General features: G+C 29.0%; 2 protein-coding genes across 2 annotated transcripts in view; both read left to right on the forward strand.

Annotated features, from left to right (window-relative positions):
- Tbc1d22 (TBC1 domain family member 22) overlaps positions 1 to 27,497 on the forward strand; it is a 58,214-nt gene that overhangs the window by 10,652 nt on the left and 20,065 nt on the right. Inside the window, exons 2-7 of the mRNA XM_067272926.1 lie at positions 6,249 to 6,296; positions 10,580 to 10,716; positions 17,669 to 17,854; positions 23,965 to 24,183; positions 25,001 to 25,071; positions 25,167 to 25,295. Of these exons, the coding sequence (XP_067129027.1) occupies positions 6,249 to 6,296; positions 10,580 to 10,716; positions 17,669 to 17,854; positions 23,965 to 24,183; positions 25,001 to 25,071; positions 25,167 to 25,295 (790 nt within the window). The remainder of the gene's footprint in view (positions 1 to 6,248; positions 6,297 to 10,579; positions 10,717 to 17,668; positions 17,855 to 23,964; positions 24,184 to 25,000; positions 25,072 to 25,166; positions 25,296 to 27,497) is intronic.
- On the forward strand, positions 473 to 1,813 carry LOC136977497 (uncharacterized). Its single transcript, XM_067272994.1, has one exon. It carries the CDS (start codon positions 543 to 545, stop codon positions 1,761 to 1,763), a length of 1,221 nt encoding a protein of 406 aa, XP_067129095.1. The 5' UTR covers positions 473 to 542; the 3' UTR covers positions 1,764 to 1,813.

Genomic DNA, 27,497 nt, shown 5'->3' on the forward strand with positions numbered 1-27,497 from the left:
CAATAAATTAAATAAACTTTTGCATGAGTATCATAGTGTCTGCTTATAATAAATATGCAGTAGAGTTAACATTAAAGTGTTAAACAAAGATAATCACTTAGCAGATGAAGAATTAGAAGTGCATTTTGAGCCAATTTTCCTCCAGTCTAATTTACATAAATAAGTGTATTTTTAAGATATAAACTAATAATTTCCATTGTTCATTTACAAATAGCTAAGTTGGGTTATTTTGGTGAGCAACATTAACATTTCTTTAAGATGCTACTTTTTACTTGGCATTTTTACATTAGTAACAAATAATTATTACATAGTAATGTTCAACTTGTTCCTGACAAATTCTTATTTATTATTTATATATAACATACCATTATGATAAGTTTTTTTTAATATGTGAAATTAATAACATTATTATTATTAATACACTGTGTTTAATTTAATATTAAATTGTCATAATATATTATTTAAAAAGTTTTTTTCACCCCAAAGGAAAACCTTCTTCATTGTATGATGAGTCATCACCAGACTGGGTGCCAACATTACACATGGGATATGAGAGCAGCCACAACTTAACTGCAAATCAGGAGCGTTATGAAAGAGCACGTAATCGCAAGATACAACGAGCTGCCTTAGAAGCTGAAGCTTGCACCCAACCTTCTACTGTTAAAGACGCAGATATCTCTACAACTGCAGAAATGGAAGAAGCAGAGCCTTTAAAATCTAATGCATGGGTACAAACTACATCTTTACTTGAAACTGTCACTTGCCAGACCGAATTTAAAGTTAAAGATATAGAAAGCTTGCAACTTGAGTGTGCAAACTTGAAAACTGAAGTTTCGTTATTAAAAAAAACATATGTTCTTAATGAAGAGTTTTTTGAGGGTGATGACAACAAGATTCGTTTTTTTACTGGACTCAGCAATTTTAAATTGCTATCATTGGTGCTGAACCTTTGTTGTAAACAAATTGATCATCCAAATTCCAGAAAATTAACTCCTTTTCAAGAGATGATAGTATGTTTGATGAGAATTCGCTTAAATTTAAGTTTGGAAGATTTGGCTTACAGATTTAATATTTCAAAGGCAACAATATGCCGAATCTTTGACAAGTGGCTGCACATTTTATACATCAGGTTAAGTAGATTGATTGTTTGGCCTGAAAGAGATGTGCTGCAAAAAACTATGCCCAAAGAATTTAAAAAAACTATTGGCAGTAAGATTGCAGTAATAATAGACTGTTTTGAGCTTTTTGTTGAACGGCCTTCATCGTTAGATGCTCGCTATTTGACATGGTCCCAGTATAAGCACCATAACACAATAAAGTTTTTAATAGGTGTTACTCCTCAAGGTTCTGTGTCTTTTATATCAGAACCTTGGGGAGGAAGGGTTAGTGACAAACACCTAACCGAACATTCGGGATTGCTTAAATATTTACTGCCTGGGGATTTAGTGCTAGCAGACAGAGGTTTCAACATTACAGATAGTGTTGGAATTACTGGAGCACAGCTAGCAGTTCCTGCATTTACCAGAGGTAAACAACAACTTTCTGCATTGGAAGTAGCAGAAAGCAGAAAGCTATCTCATTTGAGAATCCATGTAGAGCGAGTAATCGGTCGCATTAAAAATAATTTTAAAATTTTAGAATCAACATTGCCAATTGAGCATGTGACACTAAAAGGACATGACAATGTCACGTCAATAGAAAAAATTGTACATGTCAGTTGTTCTTTAATAAATTTATGTAATAGTGTTGTGCCATTTGAATAAAATCAAGTTTACACTGTGTAATGTTTGAAATTGTAAAAAAAAACATTTATTAAATCTATTGTTTTGAATACCAACGTGTTGTCAGTTCCGGTAATATACATAATTTGAAAAAATTTTTTGCTTTTTCAATGATTGTATTCCACAATGTAAAGTCTCTATAAATTCTCTCAATATGCAAACTTTTTTCTGTCCAAACTACAAAGTCACAATATTCGACATTACATACAAATATTTGTGTTTGCATTTGATAGTAATAATTACTGTTTTTGTTAATTGTGAAAATACCATTCTCCTTAACTAAAAAATTAGGCGTGTTTTCATCAATATTTTGTTGTCGCTGACACCAAGGACATTTTACTTCAACCACTCCTTGGCCACAACAGTTGCATTCTACAAGACCATCAGGTGTGGCACCAATAAATGGATGATCTGGTAACACATGAAATCCTGTTTCTTTAATAATGAAATTATGATGTAATTTAGCATGTTTTTCTTCGTATTTTGATCGTGCATGGCTTTCGTGTTCACATCCCCATCTTACAGAGGGGCTTTTGAATCGATGTTCAAATGGGTAACAAATTTTTTTAATCAATGACTTTGCTGGATTTGTTAAACTTGTGTGACATGCTGCTTTCATAATAGATGCAGTTATGCGTCCAGCTCGATACTGAAACCAAAGTTTCTGTTTGTATTGTTTTGTTGTCATGTCACATATGTTTTTTACCTGGTCTTCTGTAAGTTGCAACTCTTGAAATAGTTTGCAACAGTATTCTTCCAGCTCAGGCCACTCCAGATCAACAAGTGATGGATTAAACAGATTTCCAAACATTAAAGGAAAAGGTATATCCTGACTTGGAACAAAATGATCTGAAAATCTTGGTGTAACAGCCAAAATGCAAGCTTGTGGATTACATTTTGCCACATCTGACAAAAATGAATCCAGCTCACTGTCATTCATAGGTGTTACCTTCATGTTTCTCTTTTTGAATGACCTTTGGTTAATATTTAAACTAGTCATGCAGTTATACTTTGAGATTGACGAACTAAAATTTATTTCTTTTAATGGTCGAGGAGCAAGAACTCTTGAATGTGGAGGCAACCACTCATTTGCTCTGTCGGTGGATGTTTTTGACTCCCGGATTCTAACACCCACTTCTAAAGCAAAAAGTACAGCACCAACATGTGAACATGCTGAAGAGCAACCTGCCATGCAATTGCAGTGCGCTGTTACAATTTCTCCAGAAGATTTGCCAAGAATCCACACTTTTAAAGGTGGAACTCTCAAGCTTTGAGAATGACTAACCTGAAAAAATAGACATTATGTGAAAAAAGCATTCTCAAGAATTTAAGAAAATTATGTCAAGAAATGTGCTAGCATTAGAACATTTATATTAACATTTAATTTTAACATTAATAAACACTAATTTATATTTTAAAACCTAAAAGAGTTTACTGATTTGCTTATATTAATTTAGTTAGGTATAGTGCATTTATAAATGAACTAATGTAATTTCAGATTTTAGCTAGTGCAAACTTATAAACATTACATGTTAAAACTAAAAACAAGTAGGCTTATTATATACTCATTTCAACTAGAAAATAAAAGTACTGAACAATTTGAATTAAAAAAATTGCCACAGCTGTTTTTAATAAGACTTTTTTACTTTCAGACAAAAATTCTTAGTTAAGAAATAAGTAAAATCACGAGTTTAAACAAACAAAAGAAAACATACCTTTCCAAGCAATATTACTTTGTTGTTATTCATGACTTTTACTTTGATATCAGGAGAAACCCAGCCACTTGTTAAATAGTTATGGGCCTCTAAAGATTTATACGCTTTCATTTGTGACAGGGTGTAGAAATTTGTTGTCAAAACCAAATAGTTTATAATGTCACCAAATTCTACTTTCAGCCACAACTCTTGATCAACGACAAAGTCTGATAAACTGGCTTCGTATGGATCGCCTCCACATAACGAAATTTTCTCTTCATATAGAGCTATATCTCGTCCTATTAGATTGCTAGAATAGCCCGCAAGAAAAGAATCTTTTTTAACTTTATCCATGATAACAGAACAGCAGTATTTTCGAACGTTTAAACTAAAAAAAAGGCGTCGAACAACAAACCACGTGCGAGCTAAGCGAACGAAAACTACCACAAAAATGGCGAATGGGCGGAGCAAACGTGTGTTTTCTCACGTGACATGCGACCTTGAAACCTCTCTATATTGTCATTTCATTGAATTCATTCAACCATCAAATAATATAAAAATTTTATATATTATTTTATAGCTGAATGAATTCATATATTATATTATATATTATTTTATAATAATTTAATATTATAATATTAAATAACTAAATATTATAAAAATAATGTAATAATATACATAAACTTTTGTAATTTTTATTCTGATATAAAAATTATGGATCATTATGAACTATTGTATCTAATTATGTATAATGATGTTTTAAAAATTTATAAAATTATTAAAATACTATAGCAATTTGCTTTTAGAAAATTTGCTAGAAGACTTGACAACATAATCCTTAAAACTTGCACATAAATATTTTTTAATTACTATAGAACCTGAAAAATTTCTACCTTTACCAAAATTTTGTAAATAATAATATATTTTTTATGGAACTATGAGCACTAAGTTTTGCCTTTATGGAGGACTTATCACACACTATTGACATTGTCAGAGTAATCACACAGAAGTAGGCAGACACAGGTTTATTATGACAACAGTATGAATTTTGGAAAGGTTGTCTGTCCCTCTTCAGCAGCTGTATCTGTTACAATTTGATGAATATACAGGAGGCTACAAAAGTACAAGTGGTTTTTTTTTTTTTTTTTTTGTTATAAACAGGTTTATAATTAAAATATTACAAAAATCACATTTTTATACATATATAAAAGGAACAATCTATTTTGTTGCTGATGTGTGGATGACTTCATATTTGAATAATATAATGATTTCACAGTCATTATATTATTTTTTCTGTACAAATAGTAACCAGAGATTAAAATTGTTGCTAATGAAATTAATTGTGAAATAAATACTATTGTAGATGAATGTAATACAATGCTATAAACAAGATTACAGTTACAAAAGTAAGAGCTGTTTTAAGAAAGGTTACATATGTTTTTGCATGCAGTCAGCTCATAGAAACAATGTTCACTACTACTGAAGCAATGCTGCTATAGGGTGGTATCCGGTGTTGATGATATAGTATTACCTTCTGGCTAATAGGTTTCAGGTGTGTAAGTAAGAGTGCCAGATGGGATCTAGTTGTACCCCTTTGTTTTCGTCTATTCTTACGTTATCATAAATTTTAATAATTTCTAAATGTTCATATAATTTAGAAATGCTTAGATTTGATTCTGTTTGTAGCTTTACGAACAGAACTGTAAGATGATCCATTTTTTTCAGATGAATGCCTTAATTTTTTTATACTGTGCATTAATTTTTGATAACTTTTTCTTCACATAACTATCCATCATGTAAATTTGTTCTGTACTGTAGGGTATTTCTAGTTATTTTAAATAAATGTTGCAATACCTAGAAATGTCTTTTTAAAATAACTAGAGATTTGGAAATTGAAAATATAATAATTAAACTTGGAAATTGGTGATGCATAATGAATCTGTCAGGTGCTGTACCTTCAACCTGCAATATCACCAGAAACTCCTTGTGCTACTTCTCATAAGTCCACACTTCATTTGATCTCTTGCTGTAATCAAGTAGAATAAAAATAATATTCACATGAAAAGTTATTACTTATATAAAAGTAATTATTTTTATATTTATTAGTTTTTATGTCATTACAAAAATGCTTATTTCTGTATATAAAGATTTTAATTTTAAAGGTTAAATTTTTTGATTGTTTACATATATAAATTTTAGAATTGTTATATATGGTTTCTCATTATTTAAATTATAATAACCTAAAATGTGAAGTTTGTAAGATATAATATAAGGATTATAGTACTTCATATATTGTATTAATTTTGTTATGTTGATTTTATGTTTTTTCTGAAGTTGTACAGTCTTATAATGGCGACTTTTTACAGAATGGGTTTTTGGCCTATTTCTAAGTCTGTTAGTTGCCTCTTACAACAGGAAGGAATATCATGGGTGTATTCTATGAGATACAATAAGGTTTTAAAAAATGGAAAAGAAATTAAAGGTATTTGAAAATAGTCTACTACAAAAAATTTTTGACTTGGCATTTGATACAGAAAATGACAAATGGTGAAGACACAATTATAAATTGAAAAACCTATCAAAGCATCATATATCTTCTTTTTTTATAGATAATCATTTGATACAGTTTTATGAAACTAGAATATTGTTTTTTTCTACTGAAATTACTCTTTTCATTATGAATCTCAACATTAAAATGAAATATTTTTTTGATTTCATTTACATATGTTGTTCATTTTAATAAGAATTTAATATTTATGTATTTTTTTTATAGTATTAAACCAGTGTATGGAGCTATGCATCCTCCTAGACTTGAATCACAGTAAGTTAAATTTTTTTATTTGATAATTAAAAGTAACTAATTTCTCTGATTTATTTCTATTTAAAAAATTAATTAAAATTTAAATTACAATTTTTTTATAGAATTTTCTATATGCTATTTTATAACAATATGTAAATGAGTAGAACAAAATAAAAAGCAAAATTGAGAATTGATAAAATAATTCCACAATGATGTAATGTTAGAAAAGCTCTCCTGAGTTATATATTAGCAAATACAATAATTTGGAGAACAAACATCAAAGACCCCTTCCTTTTTAATGTTTTATTCTATACTTATTTTGTTTATTAGAAAAGTTTTACTTTTTCAATTTAATCAATAATATATATGGCGATTTAAAAAGTGCTAACTTAGAAGCATGGGCTTTAGGCTCTAAAAACTGAGATAATTTCAGACACATTGACAGTGATAATGAACTGGACACTCTTTGAAGCTATGAATGTATCATGTCACAGTAAACATAATACAATCAAAAATAAATCAAATTTTGGTACAGGTATTATTACACAATACAGAAATTTTTACACATGTTCTCATAATAAGCTCTTTCTGCAGCTAGCCACTTTTGCCAACATCTGTCTATATCATTTGTCAAAGAAGACTTAAAGCCATTTTTGTGATATCTTTAATGACTTGCCACTGTGGCTTATTGGAATCTGCATTCCTTCAACTTTTCTTTGATTTCAGGAAACAGATAGTGTGCAGGAGCAAAATCAAAAGAGCAAGACAATTGAGAAAGCTCTGTTATGCTCTTATGTTCTTCTTGGTCAGATATTTGCTGATTAGGGTGATCAATGGAAGTCAAAGTTGAACCACAGCAACTAAATATCTTAGAGGCATTAAAAAATGGATTCTAATATTGCTTTGACAGATAGTATAGACACTACAAATATATAGTTAGTGTGTATTCATTTTGAAGATGGTGGTCTGTAAATGCTCCTAATAACTTACACTACATTAACAGTACATATTTGGTTTATTTTTGACTTTGTCACATTATCTATTACTTCCATTAAAATATCATATACAGAAAAAACTATGGAGAATGACAGAAAATGTGAAAATTGTTTAAATCAGTTCACAAGTTTTATTTAAACAATAATTAAATTTAGTAAAATAAAATTTTTCAAATATAGCAAGAAGTGTTGATGATAATTCATTTGATTTTTCTGCATTTAAAACATTTATTTAAACTTATAAAATTTACAAAAATTAATACAGACTTAAAAATCTTATCAATGGGATATTTTATCATAACAATGATTGTTTATTGTACAGGTGGGGTGACCAGTAGGCCAAATACATCTCAATCTAAAAGGTTCATTGTGCAATGATGATATCTGATATTACCGATTTTCATTAGAGATGTAACCAATACCAATATATCAGCATTTTGGAATGTTCCCAATATATTAGAATCAATTCATTTATAAACTGATATTCTGATATTTTTGTTTTTCTTTATTTTTTTAAAATGTATTCGGGGATACTATAGATTACCACTTATAGAATTTCAGGACTTTGAGTATGTATCTGAACTGAGGGGACTGAGACGAGTTCAACGATACCCTACTTTTGGACCGGAGACGAAAAATAAGAAAGTTATCATACTTTTTTAATGCTTTCGCACAGACGGCACTGTAGTTGCTAGTGCTGCTAGTCACTGCTATCAAGATAGCAGCACTAGCAACTACAGTGTCTGCAAACAAATTTTAAAAAAACTAAAAACTAGCAACTACAAGTCTGCAAACAAATTTTAAAAAAACACGCTGAAAGGCAAGAAATTGCATGAACAGTCGAATGCCAGTTCCTTTTTTTTCTTTTGTCCAAGAACTACTGTGAATGAATAACTAGTGACATTAAACAATCGGTGGCTCCCTTCCTGAGGGGAGTCCGTCAGGAGCACGAACAGTCGAACACCAGTTCCTTTTTTTCCTTTTGTTCAAGCATCGCGACTCCCGATTGCAATAGCACTATCAGCTCGTAGTACTAGCCGACTGTGAGCGATAGCGAGACTGAGGAGCCATAGCCCCCGAGGTCAACGAGCATGAGGGTGTGCAAAAAGGACTTAACTCGAACTGTAGACAATCAGTGTGCTCGTGGATCAACATCTGCCTTTGTTGATGGTATATATGGCCGACTTGCCTGACTGCCTGTTAAACATGCAATAGGCTTAGTGGAGAGAGCGACACGACTCCCGATCATCGCATGAACACAAAAAAAAGTATTATATCTTTTTTATTTTTCATCTCCAGTTCAAAAGTAGGATATCGTTGAACTCGTCTTGGTCCTCTGAGTTCAAATATATACTCAAAGTCCCGAAATTCCATAGGTGGTAATCTATAGTACATCCATGTATCCTTTGCATAATTTGTCCATTACATACATTTGAACATGACTATGGACATATGCTGTAAAACTAACCCATAGTAAACAGAGCTTTTTCTCTCCATGTGATTTTTCCAGTGATAAAGACATGATATATAGAGTGGTGTCATTTTTACAACACCACGTTGATAAGGGCATCGCATAACAATGGACAGGCAATATGCAAACAATATTGACAATATTCACCAGATTCAGCAATTTCAGATCTGTCATTTTCAATCTGGTAATTTTTCTATAAAGTTATAAATTTATTCAGGGTGTTTTCAAATTTTTTTCTAAAAATAGAGCCAGAGTTAGGCCTAGATAAATTAGACAATATAATTGCCTAGGGCCTAGATCTGAAAGCTTCTTGTAAATTAATTTGTAAACTTCTATTTCTTTATACTTGAATTTAAATGGTTAGCAAATAAAATGAATATTCTCTAAACCAATAAATTTTCTGGATTTCATTTATTACCATTACTTGTAGAGCAGAAGTCGTCAAACTTTTTTGATCGTTGACCCTCTACAACTTTTTGAAACCTCACATCAATCCCCCACCAAAAAGTTTGTGTAACAAGCAAAAAAAAACAAGCTCCTACTATTTTAATACATTTCTTTTAATTTTACATCTTTTACATTTATTGTATTTATGTGAAATACTAAAATTAAATGAACAGTGGCTTAAAAACTGCCACAGAGGTGCTAATAACGTCAGTGTACTGCAAATCAGATACAAGTTAATGAATGCTGCGAATGCTTGACATGTACTATGTAATAAGAACTGAGTATGGACTCTGAAATTTCTGTCTGTCCTGTGCAACTTCATTTGTAGCCATTTTACATGCTGACGGGGGTAGCTGTACTATTAAATTCATTGAAACAATATTCAAAGACATAATAATATGTATAGTTATATTTGTGATTTTAGTTAATTTTTTCAATTGAACCCCCCAATCGACCCCAGTAATGTTATATCGACCCCCAAGGGGTCAATATTTACCACTTTGGTGACCCCTACTGTAGAGTATGGATAGAAGTGAGGATCAGATCAGTTGCAAAATTATCAATGTTGGATCATATTGGCAGAATTTCCATATTATAAATCTGAAATTTGCTTCAGATTATATTCTGCTTTTAATGGAGAAGACTGTTTTATCTTCTTCAGTCTTCTAAATGGAGTAATTTTTTCCTTGGCTTTGTCTCTATTTTATTTTCCAAAACTATTGTTAGTATAAAAATTATGTATAAAATAAAAATATTTTACATTATATATCATATATATATATATATATGTATTAGTTTTTTATTATAGAAGATTCATTCAGAAAAAAAAATAATTTTAAAATACATAATTTAGTATTTACAAATTTAAAAAAAAAAGTTCTAAAATTTAATGATTTTAAAATATGAAAGTAATATTATTTTTTAATAAAAATTTTATAGTTTCTATATGTGCATAAGTTTTTATTATAAATTAACTTACAATAATAATAATAATGAAATTTATGAATCTGAAAATTAATGTATAAAGACAAATGAAACTTTATTATTTTTATACTAATTTAGTATTTGAGATGTTTTATATGGTTACAGAACATTTTAATGTTATATAATTGCTCAAAAATGTCTTAAATAATTATTAATAAAAAGAAAATATTTTGCTAAATTTTATTTATATTTATTTGTGTTAAAATTTGCACAGTGATATCATTATTTTCAAACAGATTATTGTATAGTTATTCCTAATAAATTAAATGTAATGAAGTATTTTTCAACTTGTATGGTTTATTATATAAACTTTTGCATTTCTATAAAAATTATAAAAGATAGTAGATTATTTCAACCAAATACAGTAAAATTTTTGTAACTAAATTTAGTTTTTAAAATTTTTTAAGACCTTCCACACCTAAAAAAGGAGATTCACTGAAATATAAACATAAACGAAATGCATCTTCTAGTTCCTTTCAAGATTTTCAGCAGAGTACAGATGATGCTTGGGATTTGGGTGATGATGATTTTTATGTTGTTTCTGGTAAGTGAAATTTAACAAAATTGATAAGTTTATAATTCTCTCAGATATCATTATTATAAATTTTTTATTAATATCATCATTAAAAAATAACTCTTAATATGTATATAATGATTTCAAAAATACTTGTACAGACATATTTAAATATACTTTTAAATAAATATTTTGAATAACTATAAACACTAAATAAACTTAAAATGTTTAAATAAATTAAAGAATTAATTTTTGTTTAAAAATCATTTTCAGAAAATTGAACAAATATATCATAAAATGTATGATTAGAATCAAACTAATTTTATATATAATAAAATAAATTATGATTTTATGTAATAAGTCCAGGCTTTAGATGTCTTTTAGTCTCATTTTTTAAAGATTCTTAGAAAGACCAAACTATAGTTTTTTTTTATCCAATTGCATTTGTTAAATGAATTGAATGTTTATCAAAAAGAAATATTCATTTCTTCTTGATAAATCTTCTGGTAATTATAGGAGATAAATGATAACATTTCTATCCTTTGTCAAAATGATTTATATATAAATGATTTTTGCAATTTTTATAGTATTTTTATCAGCAATCTTTATAAATAAAATATTTATCTTGTGAGATATTTGATTATTAATAATTAAGGGTTTAACATAGCAGATGAGATGGAATAACAAATTTTATCTGCTACCTTAACACACCTCATTTTTAGATGAAAATTACACTCAAACCTTTTTTTGTGTGGTCTTTTTTTGTGTGATTTTTTTTATGCGTATTCTTTTATGTGGTCCCTATCCACTGCACAAAAACAGGTTTGAGTGTACATAATTACAGGGATGATAAATTGCATTCTGTAAACTAATAGAATTTATAACTGTTAACTTTTATTAAATTGTTTGAATTCAATAGTAATAAAATGGTTGTAAAATTTGTTTACAAAATAAACAAAATATAAAGTCTTATTTAAATTAATTTTGAATAAAAGACAATTGTAAAGCTTAATAAATATAAATTAAATAATTTTTGCTGGACTGTTCTGATTACTTATTTTGGATTTGTTAAGTTATTGAGAAGTTAATTATTGGTACAGTAAACATCCTAATTACAAACTTTCTAGGAACCAAAATGTAAGCTGTTTGTTAATTAGGATGGTTCATTATTAGGATGGATCACATCCTCAGTTGGCAGATTTCCAAGAACAGTCTATTTTCATGCCAGGTGAGGAAAGTAGACTAAATGTACATTGTGAAGCGTTGATTTTAAGCTATTGTTTGTTATTTTATTTTCTTTATGATAGAGCTCAATTGTACTGAATTAATTTGATTATTGTGCTGCTGTCTACAAGTTTGTATAATAAACAATTCTGAAAGTAATTTTGAAAGTTAATTTATTATGAAAATAAATTATGAACATACATACATTTGCTTAATATTGCATCCAACTAATTTCTCCAAATAATTAATTATATATAATAAAATTCAGGACTTCTTATCTGTGGTTGGATTGTACACATCTTGTACAATTACAAATTACAGTATTTAGTTTTTGAGAAATATTTTTTTTATAGTTATTTGCTTCATTTGATTCTTGAGCATTCATTGATTTGTAGCAGCACACTCAATTTCCATAAATAATTTTGTTGTTATGGGTATCTTCTGATGTCAGAATGAGTGCTTCCAGAGTTTGAAATGCAGCATTCACATTGCTTCTCTTTGGCTTCTAAACTTCATCATCATTCTTTCTTTCAGTTGTGGGCTGCTGTGATTCTGTACAAAAATTTTCTACCTATTTCTGTTAAAATCAAATCTTTATCAACTTCTACAAAATCTAGTAATAGTCTCTTTAATCCGAAAAATTGACGGTAGACTGCCTCACAGCTTAACAGGTTCAAACTCCTTTACAAACTTTCTACAAAATCATTGAAGGAAACTCTTTCAAGCCATAGAACACTGGATATGGCCTCTCAATCACTCTTTTTTATTGGTATTTTCAGTGATATGAACATCCACTTTTGTTGAAAAACCTGTTTTCCAAAAGCAATAGGAAATAGCATTGGCAAGCATTTTGTCTCAACATACAGTCCAGACAGACTCTGCATAGCTTGAAACACATTTCATTTCAGTTTTGCTATGTTGATGTCTGTGTCCATATGCTTCAACAGATATTGAACTAGATCATGCTGTTATGTATATTTTAGCCAAGAAATGATACCCTGATCCATTGGCTACAGCTTTCTTATGCAGTTTAGAGGGAAAAACAGCATCTTCATATTCTTCAAAGATAGTTCTTCTAATTTATGAACCAAGAGTCAATGAACAGGATAATCTTGTGATTGTGAGAGCTCATTGTTGAATCCAGACACTGAAGCCACTGCTGGAAAATTTCAGTAACCATCCATGCATTGGAACTGTGCCTGTAGATGCATGGTAATTGCTCCACATTTTTGAAACAATATGGCTTTGCAAATTTTCCAGTTATGAGGGGTTTCAGTTCTCCTGATCCATCTAAGTTGGTGCAGAAAAGAAGGGTTAGCGTTTCCTTGCTTTTTTTTTATTGCCATGACATGTCTGTCCTTTGTAGGATAATGTTTTATCAAAAGCATGTTGAAAAGGAGTCCCATCTTTATTAAAAATGTTTTTTTCCTTATAACCATCAGTCAACAATGTAATTTTTTGATTCCTATCATTAACAAGAGTATCAGGAACAGATTCCTTCTCACCATGTTTTCAGAGGAGAGATTTCATGTCTTTTTTTAAATATCTTAGCCATCCATCAGATGTCCTGATACTTGTCATTCCAAGTTTCAAAGACTCCTGCTGAACTTTTTCTTGTAATGTAACACCATTTACTGGAAGTTTGATTCCTAAGCCAGTCAAAATCTTAGTATCCAAATCATCATTTGCAAAAGTGATTGACCCAGTCCATTTTTCTGATCTGGAAAATATATGTGTGGCATGAGGTGTAAAATATACAACACAACACCAGTTTTTAATAAATAGGATTAATGTTTTAATGGTTCACCATTTCAACAAAAACTCCATTTCTGCTTTTCTTTTTTACGACCTGTGTCCAGAAAATGCAGCTAGAAATTCAATATATTACAAAAATTATTACAGTATTTTTCAATTTTTTTCATGACTTGCAATGATTGTTGACAGGCTTGATTTTGGAATACAAAATTTCTGGGCTTTTTTTTTTTCTTTCAACTTTCATCAACAGCTCTCAGAATTTCTAATTTCTTTGCAACAGAAAGACACTTGTGCTGATTCCTGATAACTGCTGCTGGTCATTATGCTACGAACAACAGAATTTACAGTTAAATTATGTCATATTGTTAAAAAAAAACTCTAAAAAATTCTTTTAAGGTTTTCTCATTTAATCAGAACGTTATCTCTACTGATTTTATCAGGACAGATTTTATTCCAGAAGACAACTTTATTCTTATTTATTTCTATTAAAATTTTATTACAGGCTGTGATGCCTTAAGACCAATGCATAATTGGGATGACAATTTGTGTTGATTGCTTGTTCCACTTGTATCTTTTAGCCTTGAAAATTGACTAATATGGTTGGTTAAACCTGTTGTCAATGTTAACATGTTAATTTTGCCACATGTGCCTCATTGACTTTTACACGAACTTGTTGTATATGGACCGTTTATTTTGAAAGTGGTGTAAGTCCATTTTTTCTTCTTTCGAGATATTTAAACGTTTGCATTTTAGTTGATTCAAAAATATAAATAAAGTGTACTAAGTTTTACAATCTTTCTATGACTTTAGAAATATGTAAGTTAATTGCATAAAGACTTCTATGTGAATTTAACTAAACTAATATATTTTTTTAGGGCCATTAATGGGCTTACACCACTTTCAAAATTACTGAACTGTAAAACTCATTAAATTTCTATTTATGTAAAACTCAATTTCACTTGAAACACATTGTGTTTTATTCTGATTTTGTTTATATATAATAACAAGAAATAAAATTGTGTTGTTTATTCTGAACATTAAAAATATTTACTTATTGTTAAACTGTTTTATGATAAGTTTATCATTATTATGAGCTACCATTAGACACTACTTTTCATTTAGGTTCATTACATGGATTTTTTTTCCATTCTATCAAATTGTACATTTATGGGTAAAATTTATAGTTTTCCTCCTCAGTTATAAGGGGCTGTCTATAAATGATGTCCACTGGAAGGGAGGGAGGGGGTTAATCCCTTTTGTTAAGACAAGTCAGATAAGAACGGTTCAGCATTAGGTGACATCCATTTATTTCATTAAATTTTATAGAGATTAAGCATTTTATTATATATATTTCAAAATTTCTTGTATGTTTCATTTCCACTTATGGTATCTATCATTCATAAAGTGATGAAAGTTTTAATGGGGGTTGAGTTATGTTGGACATCAAAAGAGGGGAAGAAGTTACAAAAACTTGGAAAAACTGGTACAAGAGAAGGGAGTAAAAGTTTCAAGAGAAATGCACATGTAATTTATGGAAGCCCAAGTGCTTAGACTGCAGAAAATGGACTTACACCACTTTCATAATCAATGGTTATGCAATGTCATTTACCGATGAATTTTTAATTGATCAAAGCTTATGGTTATTTTAAAATAATAAGTGTGAATTGTTTATAAATAAAAAGTTCACACTACATTATATGTATATTATGTGATTTCTCAATTTTTTCCAAAAATGGACTTACACCACTTTCAAAATAAACGGTCCATATAATGACTCCCTGACGTAGTCATGCATGTTGATGCATATTTCTACGTATTCTGCATTACATTGTATCATTATTTCAATATATCATCATATTTAAAGGTGTTCTGTCAGAGCATGCAAGATAGGCAATGATGCCCAAAAATATGAGTAAAAATATTTTTTATTGAGTTTTTCAAAGCGAAAATTCAAATTTACATCAATCTCTGCACTAATATACATGGCATTCTGTATCTCCCTATCTGGTGCAAGGCTATAGTTCTAGATTTTTATGGCTCTTGCAAACAAGGATAGTATTAGATTGCCTTAATCTCCCACAGAGTTGCTGTACACACCCTTTAAATGCTATCCATTGGGTAAATAGATAGAAAGGTAGGCACTGCTCATTCCTGTCTCTGCTATTAGATTAGGGGTCGCCAAACTTTTTTGATCATCGACCCCCCACAACTTTTCAAAACCTCACATTGACCTCCACCAAAAAGTTTGTGTTACAAGCAAAAAAAAAGAGCTCTTACTATTTTAATATATATTTTTTTAATTTTACATTTATTGTATATATGTTGTTAATAATTTTTGTAACTGACAATCAATGAGATGGATTAGCTTGATGATCCTTAGCAATCCTTAGCTCAATTCAAAATTTGTAAGTTTTAGTCTTTTCATCGACCCCCAAATAATGTTGTATCGACCACTTTGGCGACCCCTGTATTACATGGAGGAAGCATACCTCACAGGCAGTGTTGCAACAAGAAAATTTGAAAGTGCAATAAGACTTGACTGAAAACATACTGGAAAGTAGGACATTTACAGTAAATGAAAACTTCTAAAAAACAACTTTATATATTTGTAGCACTGTTTACAAAGTAAAAAATGATATAAATAAATAAAAACAGCTGCCAGTGTCACATATAACATTAAAATAAAAATCTGTATTTCGTACTAAATTCATTTTTATTTAACCATTTAATCTAAGTAATAGAATTTAATTTAAATAATTTTGCTGCAAACACTAAATAGCCATTCATTAAAAATACAAAAATAAGTAAATAGACACTACTTAATTTGTATCAATTCAACTATTTAAATTACATAAACTATACTTACTTTTCATACAGTTTATGATACTACTGGTGTAAATTTAGATAAATAATAGAAACTACATTTAAACATCAATAAATTAGCAAAAACTTCTGGTTTATTGGTGTTTAAGTGTAGTTGTAGTTATTATTTATCTATACTTACTTTTCCACTTTTCTTTATCTTAATGAAACTACTAACCACTAGGCCTCTAGAGTGACATAACTTTAAAGAATTGGGGAAGAGAATAAAAGAGCCATGTTTTGATAATAAAAGTTTTGCATAATCACAAGTTTTAGATTTTGTATTGAAAATAGCGTTTTTTTTTTTTTTTTTGAAAAGTGAATGTATGGAATTTCATAAAAACATACTGAATTCAGTACAATTTTATCAAAATGGTAACACTGCTCATAGTATTGAATCCATGCTGTAGTATATAGTGCAATGTTACACACTACATGGACTACAGATGTGAAATGCAAGTATGTGAATGTTTTCATTTGATTTTGATGGCCATAAATAGCACTCGTGCAAGGTTGACTTCTAGTGAAAGTATTTTGTGATACAAATAGGTGAGTTCATCATTACATATAGACAAAAGGTATTGCACATACAGCATCATCTTACCATTTTTATTTTCTACTCAGTATAATTAAAATTATAAATTTTTTCTACTTGCCACTAATTGTATTGATGATTGCTGCCTAATTTCTAAATAATCAAATTTAGACTGAAATTTGGGCCTTACCTTATCTGAAAGTTGTTAGCCAATTTTTTGACTTGTTATGTTGTTTTTGTTTACATATTTAAATTATTCATATAGATATGAATGTGAAAAATAAATAAGAAGTATTGATTTACTTTTGTGAATTGTAATATTGGATTTTCTAAATAATTTTCTGAAGTGTAAGATTTAAGGTGTCTAAATAGCTAATTTTATTATTTATTTAGATAAATAATATAAATTTTAGAAAAGAATTCAGATAAATTTTTAACATTTTATGTTTACCTACTTTTATTTTATAAATTTAAATGTAATTGTGAATTTTTAAATTGTTACTGCTTATTCTATGCACTTTTTATCAATATATTTTTCCTATAATATTTAATTTTAGTGTATAAATATTTTATGTATTTTACTAATTTGTTTTATAAACATTTTAGATGTGAAAATTTTGCCTCGTGTGGCCCAATCTACAGCTATTTCTGTTATAACTAATCACAGTGAATTGAATAAACTTTCATTATATAATCATGAGAATTCAAAGAATGGCTCAAGATCTATTAATAGTCCAAGCAGTTCACCTGAAATCAGAGCAGCTGCAATGCAAAGACTGGCCATACAAAAAGGTAAATTGATTAATTATATATGCATTTCTTAATTAGTTAACTTCAGAAATTGAATCACTTTTGATTTTATTTATCCTTGCTTTGTATATTAAAACTGTAAATGGGATGTAATTAAAATACAAAATTTTACTTTTAGTAAAACTAGTCTTGAAATTTGAGGATGAATAAAATATATATTTAAAACTTGTTAACTTATAACTTTGAACCCAGAAAACTACACATATAATAGACACACAAACCCAGAAAACTATACAGTAATGCAAGTCTTCTTAAATGTATTTATTTACAATTTTTAGTTTTCTTTTCAACAGCTTGATCACAAAATGTACACTATAAACTCCAATTTACAAGTATATGCTGTTCTTGAAAAATCTCTTGTTAATCAAAATTTTGTAAAGAAGGTCAAGCTTTTCCATTATTTTTTTATGGTCAAAATTTGTACCTCATTTCAGCATAATTAGTCACTCTGTCATATTACTTAATAGTATAACATTGTTTTCCAAATGATTGATTAGGTTATGAACTAGCATGAAATGAAAAAGTAACTTAATCATTTGCATATGTGATACTTATCAGACACTCATTCATTTAATGATAAGAAAACAAAAGTTAATTCAAATTATCTTTTGGCATTAAAGTTGTTACTTGCAAAGATTTTTTTATTACAAACAAGTACTTTCGACGAATTAATATGCCTCAATGTCCTTAATTTATTATAAAGTTATTTTCATCTACAAGTACATAATTTCTATTATCAGGACTCATTATACTGGTTTTAAGGATTCTGCAACACAGATAATAGAAATTATGTACTTGTAGACGAAAATAACTGTATAAGTACTTTCGACATTTCAAAATATCATCATCAGGTTGAGCATATACCATTCAAAATACAACTTTTATAAAAGTACATTAACAGATTCCAAACACAAAATACATTTATTTTAAATCATAGTGCATAGTTTTTATGTAAAATTGAACAGACACAAATAGATGTTATGATTTCAACATATCAATCTTAAAAATAAAAATAGACAAACAAAAATATGCAGTTTTTTTTAAATATTTTATAAAATGTAACCCATATTTCTGTTAAATCAAGAATAAATTTGTTACAGAGCTCTAACATTGTTAAATACAATGACTCTCAGAGATGGTTCTGTGATTTAAACATCACTTAAGGAGGGAAGCTTCAGACCATAAGAATGTAAAATATTCTGTAATATTTTTTTCTAGCAAGGTCAGTAGTAATCTTATTACAGTAAAGCATCAATTATCTGAATATTGATCAACTGAAACATCAGTTAACTGAAAGTGTTCCAGTCAGCAAATTCAAATTTCTGCTCGTGCTGTGCTGTGGCACTGCAATATTTGGCTATGTCTTGGACTACCCCAATATTATTTTTGTTGGTATGCATGTTTTTAGCTGGCAGCCCTGGTGCAACCATGAGAAGGTACTTAAGGACGTGCCAGTATTTGAACAAGGCTTTTTTTCCCATTGTGAGTGGTGAGCTTTGCTTGTTTGTGTGGCTTTTTTCTGAGGACTGTGTGTCATGCTGAATCAGGACATTTTTGATACTATTGAAATATAATTTTTTTTTTGTTTTTATATTTTTCAATATACATGTATGTATATTGAATATGTGTATTTATTTTGTTTGTGCAAAATAAAGAAATAATTTTTAACAATACAATAGCCATGATTATTATTTTAAAAAATTTTCATTCGGCTTAACATCGACGAAAATTCAATGCAGAGCGACATGCAATGGAGAAAAATTTCATCATGGGATAGGTTAATATATTTTTTTGTACATGATCAGTTATCCAAACAACCCCAGTCTTGAATTGTTTTGGATAATCAATGCTCTATTATCAATATTATTCTTGAAAACAACTATTATGCTAATTTTCTGGTAGTATGTCTGAGTAGTCCTGGGTCTTCATCCCCTTGGTGCTAAAACTGTAAAAAAAAAGTAGCGCCTATGTAAAGCGTTTTTGATCTCATACAGCTTTGCTGTAAGGAGGTTATGAAGACTCCTAAATTTTCCAAAAAAGCAAGAATATCCCTGCTGTTACAAAGAATTCTATAAACAGATGATTGCAGCTTAATGAAAAGTGTAACCACCTTGTTTCTTGAAAGCATAAACTACATGTAGAGTAACAGCCACTAAATATGGAACAGAAGATTGAGCAAATACCAGATTTTTCTTGTTATTAGTGGGTTGTAAAACAGTAGGTGGGAAGAGAGATCTGTGGACCAGGTTATTAATATACCTGAATTTTGTACGTGAGTATCCCACATTCGATACTGCTGTAGCTGCAGATGCAGTTCCTCCTGCACTAATAAGGGTGACAAAGGGTATAAATATGCCCTGTGAATAAGGGCAGATGTATTTCATTTATGTCCCTAGGTGGTTGAAAAGAAATTTCTGGCTTGAAGTATTGGAACATGCCAAATTTATGGTATACTGTGTGTGTGAGAATCTGAACTCACAACAGAACATTTTGACAATACAACTTTGTTGAATAACTGTCAACTTTCACACTGGGAGCAGATTGTCTTTTAAGTTCTCAGCATCAAAAGTGACACTTTCTTGTAACCTCCTGACCTGCTGTTTCAATTTCATCATTTTAATATAACAACTAACAGGCAGTTGAGGCAGTTGTTGCTGGTCCCTCAATAGGCAGTCATCACCCATTTCTCCCTGATGCAACAAGTCGCCACCCAGTCCTATAATGCAGTGGTTCTCAATCTTTTTGAAGCTGGGGAACACTAAACTTTGACATTTTTTTCCGCAGAACACTTACAATACATCAGCTTTAAAGCAGGGGTGGCAAACCTTTTTGAAATCAGTTGCACTTGGTCTAGTAGATTGGCATTTGCTGATTACATTCCCATACAAAAATTATTTTACATTGTATTGATTTTTCTTTTGCAACAATTTTTAATTGTATATTTGTTTTTTTTTTCACTAAACACTTGAAGTGGCTTCACAGAGCACCCATGTTCCGCAGACCACGGATTGAGAACCACTGCTATAACGGAAGTCATCGCCAATTCTTCAACTGATACCATTAACTATGGGCCTCCAAAATGGATATATGATCAACTCTGACCTAGAACATTATCCAGAACACTTCTAACATGCCAACCTCCTTGATTATTCAACCTTCCTAAGGGACAGACTGAATCCTCTCCTGCATCAGGTCTACAAATGGATCCATCAACCCACAGGTCTTTATCTCCACACGAATCTCATGTGAACTCTTTCTCTCGTGACCCCTTACAATATAGATCCATTGAATTTAATGTCTTACTAAATTGAAATTGTATTCTTCACTCTTTTTCTATGAAATTAAATGGTTATTAGTTGTTAACCTGGTCTCCAAGTGATTCACTTCTGATGTGCTGTTCTTTTTCCCTGCAGGGAAAACAACAGGTAAAAAATAAAATTTATTTTCTTTGAATAAGAATTCCTCCTTTGCAAAAATTGGCACACCAGTATAATAGTCCTATTAATATGATAAGTCCTTAGTTGACAATAATATAATAAAATAGTATAATATAAGGACATAAAGGCAATTGAATTAACAGAACAAATCTCTTGATCTTCTCTGAAATCAATAGTTTAGACTTTTGTTGTGGAGAAACTGCTTTGCCAACTTACATTTTCTCTTAACCACAATTGGGTTCAAATTAAGTTGAGTATAAGTAGGGTTAGAAAAATACTGAGCAGAATAAAGTTTAGAAATGGCCACTATTTTCAAATCAGATTTTGACTACTGACAACTTTTGGCTGTTGCCATGACAGATGGAATCAACTGATTTACTGGAACTTTTACAGATGGTATATATTTAAGTCCATATTCTAAAAATTGATGGATATTGTCTGGGACTGTGACATCTCAGTAGTTACAATAGCTAATCTTGATTGAGAGATTTGACTTGTAACTGGAGGATCATAAGATCAGAAAAACTTTTTGTTTATTTTTTCTTTCATTACAAGTGACTGTTTGAATGAGATAGCATAAATCTTTACTAACTGTTCATATAAAAACAGAGGATTACATCATTTGGTGAAGGCCATATGGGCAAGATAAAGCAAACATTCTGAAGAAGCAATCTCCTTTCTTTTTTCATTGATGAGCTTAGCCAATAATTTTCATTCTATCTTCAGAAGAGTCAGTCTTATACATGGTGGAAAGGAGATGTATTTAACGGAGATCCATTTAGACATTAGATTGTGCTGATGGCAGCTTAATAGAAATTGCAGCTGGATATGCTTGATGAGTCACTTCGTCTTTGACTTTAAAAGTGAGAAGAACCGTTTTGCAGTTTTTGTAGTAAATAAAAATATGCTTTTTATTTTTATTTACAAAAATTTTATTTTTATTACCAAACTTAGATTAAGAATAAACCAAATGGCACATTAGGAATCTGTTAATGTACTTTTTTAAAAATTGTAATTTGAATGATATATGCTCAGTTTGAAGATTTTTTGAAATATCAAATTGACATTAAAAAATCTTTGCAAGTAAACAACTTAAACATTGAAAGACAGTTTGGTTTATTCTTAATCTAAGTTCAGCATTGTTAAAGAGCATATTTTAGTTAGTTCAAATGATAATCAAATCAATAAAGTGTAGTGAAATAAAATTGTAGTCATTGATAGAGAGGTTTCCAATGTAGAGATAATATTCATTAAATTGCATAACTGTTTAAGAATGAATGACATACCCTAACAAACAAATACACAATGTGAATAAAACAAAGAAAATAGTGACTGGAACCTATGGGTCTTCTGATCAGAGCACATAGGAATTTGAATTTCATCATACTCAATATTTTGTTTTTAAAAATATCAGTCAGTGCTTGTTGTTTCGAATATTCTGTATTATAGATTGGAAAGCATCTTGTTGCATTGAATTCTCATCTGTTGAGTACATTTAAGTTGAGGTCAAACTGTATTTTGAAAACATTATTTTCCTTTTCAGTTATAAATTTCCAAGTGCTGAATTACATTATCTAAAACTTCACATATAAGAAAATATAAGTAACAACCAACATATTCTTAAATTGTCACTTACCTTTTTTAGAAATATTATTACATAAATGTGTAGAATTCAATATTTAAAAACAATCCAGTATTTATGATTTAAGTAAAGAAAATATTGTATTCTTTATATTACAATTTCATAATAAATGAGGATAAGAGAAAAAGGTTAAAATAATATCAAGTAACACTTTCATTGCACTGTTTAAATTTTTTCTTTAAAACTCCAAAGTTAAAATAGCTATAACCATTAGTCAATTTTAAAATATTGTTTGGCTTTTTTACATTTTTTAAAAATCTAAAAACATATTACTTTCTTACAGCATGTCTAATCTATATAAATAAAAATGTACATGTTTGTTTGTTCCTAATAGCTAATCTCTGAAAGTTCTTCACTGATTGCTTTGAAATTTTGACACAACATTGCGTTCGATTATGCACATGTTTTTATATAATATAGATGTTGAAATCCCCCCACGGGAGAGGGACAAAATTAAGGCTTACCATGAAGAACTGAGCTTCTATTATACTATTTTAGATGCAGTTTTTTGCATCTTTGATTGCGTTTTAATAGGGTACATCAAGAGAATATACACTAGGAAAGAATTTTTCAAAATTCTCCCCTCGGAAGTGTTATACATTAATAATAGATACATTTTGAACCATAGCAATGCGTGGTGGGTACTGCTAGTTTTTTAATAAAAATAAAAATATTTATAATGTAATATAAATATTTATCATTAATTTTTAACACTGCTAAAAACATGAAATTAAATTTTGCAGTTGCCAAGAATACTTGTTTATTAAACCATTTTCAAACTTTATTTAATTTTAAATGTTTTATTCAATCAGTTTGCAAATTAATTAATGAACAAATAATATAGTTAAATGTAAAAATTAAACTAAAATCTTCCCTAAAATATTTTATATAAATTGCCTGGGAATTACTGTAGTTAAAATTCACATTTTAACTACAATAATTTATTATTGTAGTTAAATTAATTATTTATGTAGGTCCAAAAACTTTTTTCTTATATTTGAATATATATTTAGATGCATCATCACCTTCTCGTCATCCCTCCCCTCCAGTCATTTCACATATGCACCCTCAAGGTCCAGGACTAGGAATTAGACAAACGCCATATTCCTATCCACAGAGGGTATCTACTAGAGAACCACTTCAATCTCATAATTCACCTGGTGTAACAGAAAGAGAAATTGCAAGATTAGAAAAGTTTTCTACTCTCTTAAAGGGTCCTAATACAGATCTTGGTAAATTATAAACTTTATTTTAAGAATTAGTTTCTTTTTAATGTTTGGTTACAGTTAACCATCTGTAACCAAACATGTTATTCTCTATTATACCTAGATAAGTTTAGATTTTATATTAATTTATTTCTTGTATGTATTACATAATAGAATAAAAAATATTTAAATAAGTAATTAAGTATTTTTTCAAAAAGAAAAATTAACTCTTGAGATATGTCTTAATTTTCTAATTCCATTAGTATTTTAGAAGTTTATTATTTAAAAAATTCTTGAATTATTTGCAACAATAAATTAAAAAATTAATTCTTATAAAAGAAGAATGTATTAAAAATTTTTAAATTCAATAGTGTAAGCTGTTGTTGGATGAACTTCACCTGAACATTTCATTAGAACATAGTGTAAATTCTACTGATAAATATTTAGAATATTTGCTTTTAAATTAATGAATATGTTAATTCACCAAAATTTGGATAAACTTTTTTCATTAAATAAATAAAAATAATGTTACATATTTATTTTTTCTTTAGAAACTTATACTTCTTATTATAGCAAATATTTGGATAAAAACAAATAGTTTATATTTTGATTGCACGAATTGCCAATAGACACTTTCATAAGAGACATATACAAAAATGCTAAAAATTTATCTATATTATAATTTTATGGACTACATATTTTTAATTTCTTATCTAATTACACACTACATGCAAATAAAATGGCCATGAATATACATATAATTCATCCTTTGGAGTAATGAATTTATAGTTAGTTTTGAATTTTTATTATAAATATTTTTAATTATTTCATTGCTTTATTCTAGATGATCTGAGAAAACTTAGTTGGTCGGGAATTCCTACATCTGTAAGACCTGATACATGGAGACTCTTATCAGTAAGCCATTAAATAAAATTTTATTTTTTTTTAAAGTTAAAATAATAATAATAAAATTCTCATTAAATTATGGAAATTTAATTAATTTATTATAGGGTTATTTACCAGCTAATGCTGATAGAAGAAAATCATCACTAGAAAGGAAACGTGTAGAATATTTTAATTTTATACGCCAATATTATGATACACGACACGAAGATGTGTATCAGGAAACTTATCGACAGGTACTTATTACTTTGTTTCTAACATAAACATTTTAAAACAGTGATTAACTGTTGATTCAATTTATTAACACGAACACTAATATTTAATTTTTATTTTAGAATAAATTTAGTTAACAATATGAATTAATACATATTAGAATCAGTGTGAATTAACGAGGATGACATAAGGAGTTATGAACACTGTTAACATTTTTTATTTTATTTACAGTTAACAATTTTGAATATTTTTGTTTTCAAATGAACATTAACTTATTTTCAGCTTTTATTCATGTTTTTTATTGATATTATCTTTCAGAAATGTGCATTCATACTATCAATATTGTTGTCTTCATTATTTTGACATATGAGAATTACATTTGATAATTTAAATGTAATAGTTATTACAAATATATTTTTTTGTATTGCTGTCTATTTGAAGATATAATTGTTAAATTTGAAGTAAAATTTATGTATAGAATAGTTTGTTTATGATTTAACCGTAGCAATTTGTTTTTATTCAATTATACATTATTATTGTAGTGAGATATTCCTGTGTGGTCTTCATCAGTTTTATCTTTTACATCAGGGGTTCTCAAACTTTTTTGACTGTTGGCCCCTTCAAGGATTCCTCAACTTTTTATTAACCTCCCTTTTTTTGCTAATACAGTTAAAAATACAGTCAAACCTGTTTTTGTGCGGGGGATAGGGACTGCATAAAAGAAAATGCATAAAAAAAAATTGCGCGAAAACTTCACGAGTGGCTATAAAAAATAGTTTTCACAACACAATTAAAAAATATTTTTTTTATGCGGTGAATAGGGACCGCATAAAAAAAGTCTCACGAAACCGTATGAAATAACTAGGAATTGCTTTTTTAACTCCTTGGGCCTTTTTCTGCAATACCTAATGGGGAAAAAAATCCTCTAAGAATTTTAATTTTTATATTAATTAATTATTTCCACTTAAATACGAATCTAACATTAAAAAGTTAAAAATAATCGTTAAATAATGATTTTATTTGATAAATATAGCTGCAGGAAGTGTTATTTCATTTAACAAGGCCTGAAATTTCACACCTGCAGTCTAAAGCTGGAGGGGAGATAACTTACTGCATCTGTTCAAATATAACATAATATTTATGATTTTTATGCTATTAAAATAAGAGGGAACCGAAATAAACGTATGAGAAAAAAATTTTACTGAATAAAAAATGAAAAAACCTGCTGATGTCATAGAAAACAACCAATAGAGTTTTTAAAAATTTTACAGGAGTCAATTATGTTCCAATTTGATTGAAATTTTCATATACCGCACAAAAAAAAATCGCACAAATAAAAATCGCACAGAAAAAGACCGCACAAAAACAGGTTTGACTGTAATATTTCTGGTAAGCCAGAATTAATCCACATGCTGTCTTCATAGGAAAGATCTATTTAGTACACACAAATTTACATCATCTAGAACTGTCATATACATAACCCATTAGACTATATCAACCATGTTTAATTGACTTTCAACTAATTATAGATTCTGAAAATGCCTTAATGATGCCTAGGAGTCAATATTGATTATTTTGGGGACCTTTTCATTAATTTGAAAATATTTGTCAGTTTTTAAATAACTAGTAATTACTGTTGTTCAGCTACCTGTATTTATTGAAATAATAAATATTTTTGATTTATTCATTGTATTCTTTTTGTCAAGTACAACAAGATGTCAGCTAGTGAACATAATGACAAAAATGAAAAATTTATTAAAGAAATTTAAGAAAAAGAATTTATTTGGATAACAAATTTAATTTTATTAATGAAAAGCATTAAACATTTTAACTTTAAACTAGACTTCTGTACTACTTGATTGAAGGGATGATATTACTTCGGCGATGACTGTATAATAATACAGCAACTAGGACTGTTTTTGTTTAATGTCCGTGTTGTTGCTGCTAGGTCATGCAAGTGGTTGCGTGCATGGGTGATCGGATTTGGGATGGAGGAGGTCTGAGAGACAGTGAGTCGGAAGTGAATCACTCAGATGCCAGTTGACAACTAATAACTGTTTTTTATTTGAAAAGAAAAAAGGGATTACATGATATATAAATTGTACTATATCAAAATAACTGACCTATACACTGTAGATGGTTGTGAGAGAGATAGAGTTTACACGATATTGCACATAGACATAAATATCTGAAGTTTAGTTGGTTCACTAGTAGATGTAGTAACT

Source organism: Centruroides vittatus, unplaced genomic scaffold, assembly GCF_030686945.1.
Source record: "Centruroides vittatus isolate TY-2023 unplaced genomic scaffold, ASM3068694v2 contig_459, whole genome shotgun sequence".
NCBI lineage: Eukaryota > Metazoa > Arthropoda > Arachnida > Scorpiones > Buthidae > Centruroides > Centruroides vittatus.

Excerpts from the sequence above, each read along its gene's own strand:
- LOC136977497 (XM_067272994.1), top strand. The coding sequence starts at position 543 with ATGGGATATGAGAGCAGCCACAACTTAACTGCAAATCAGGAGCGTTAT.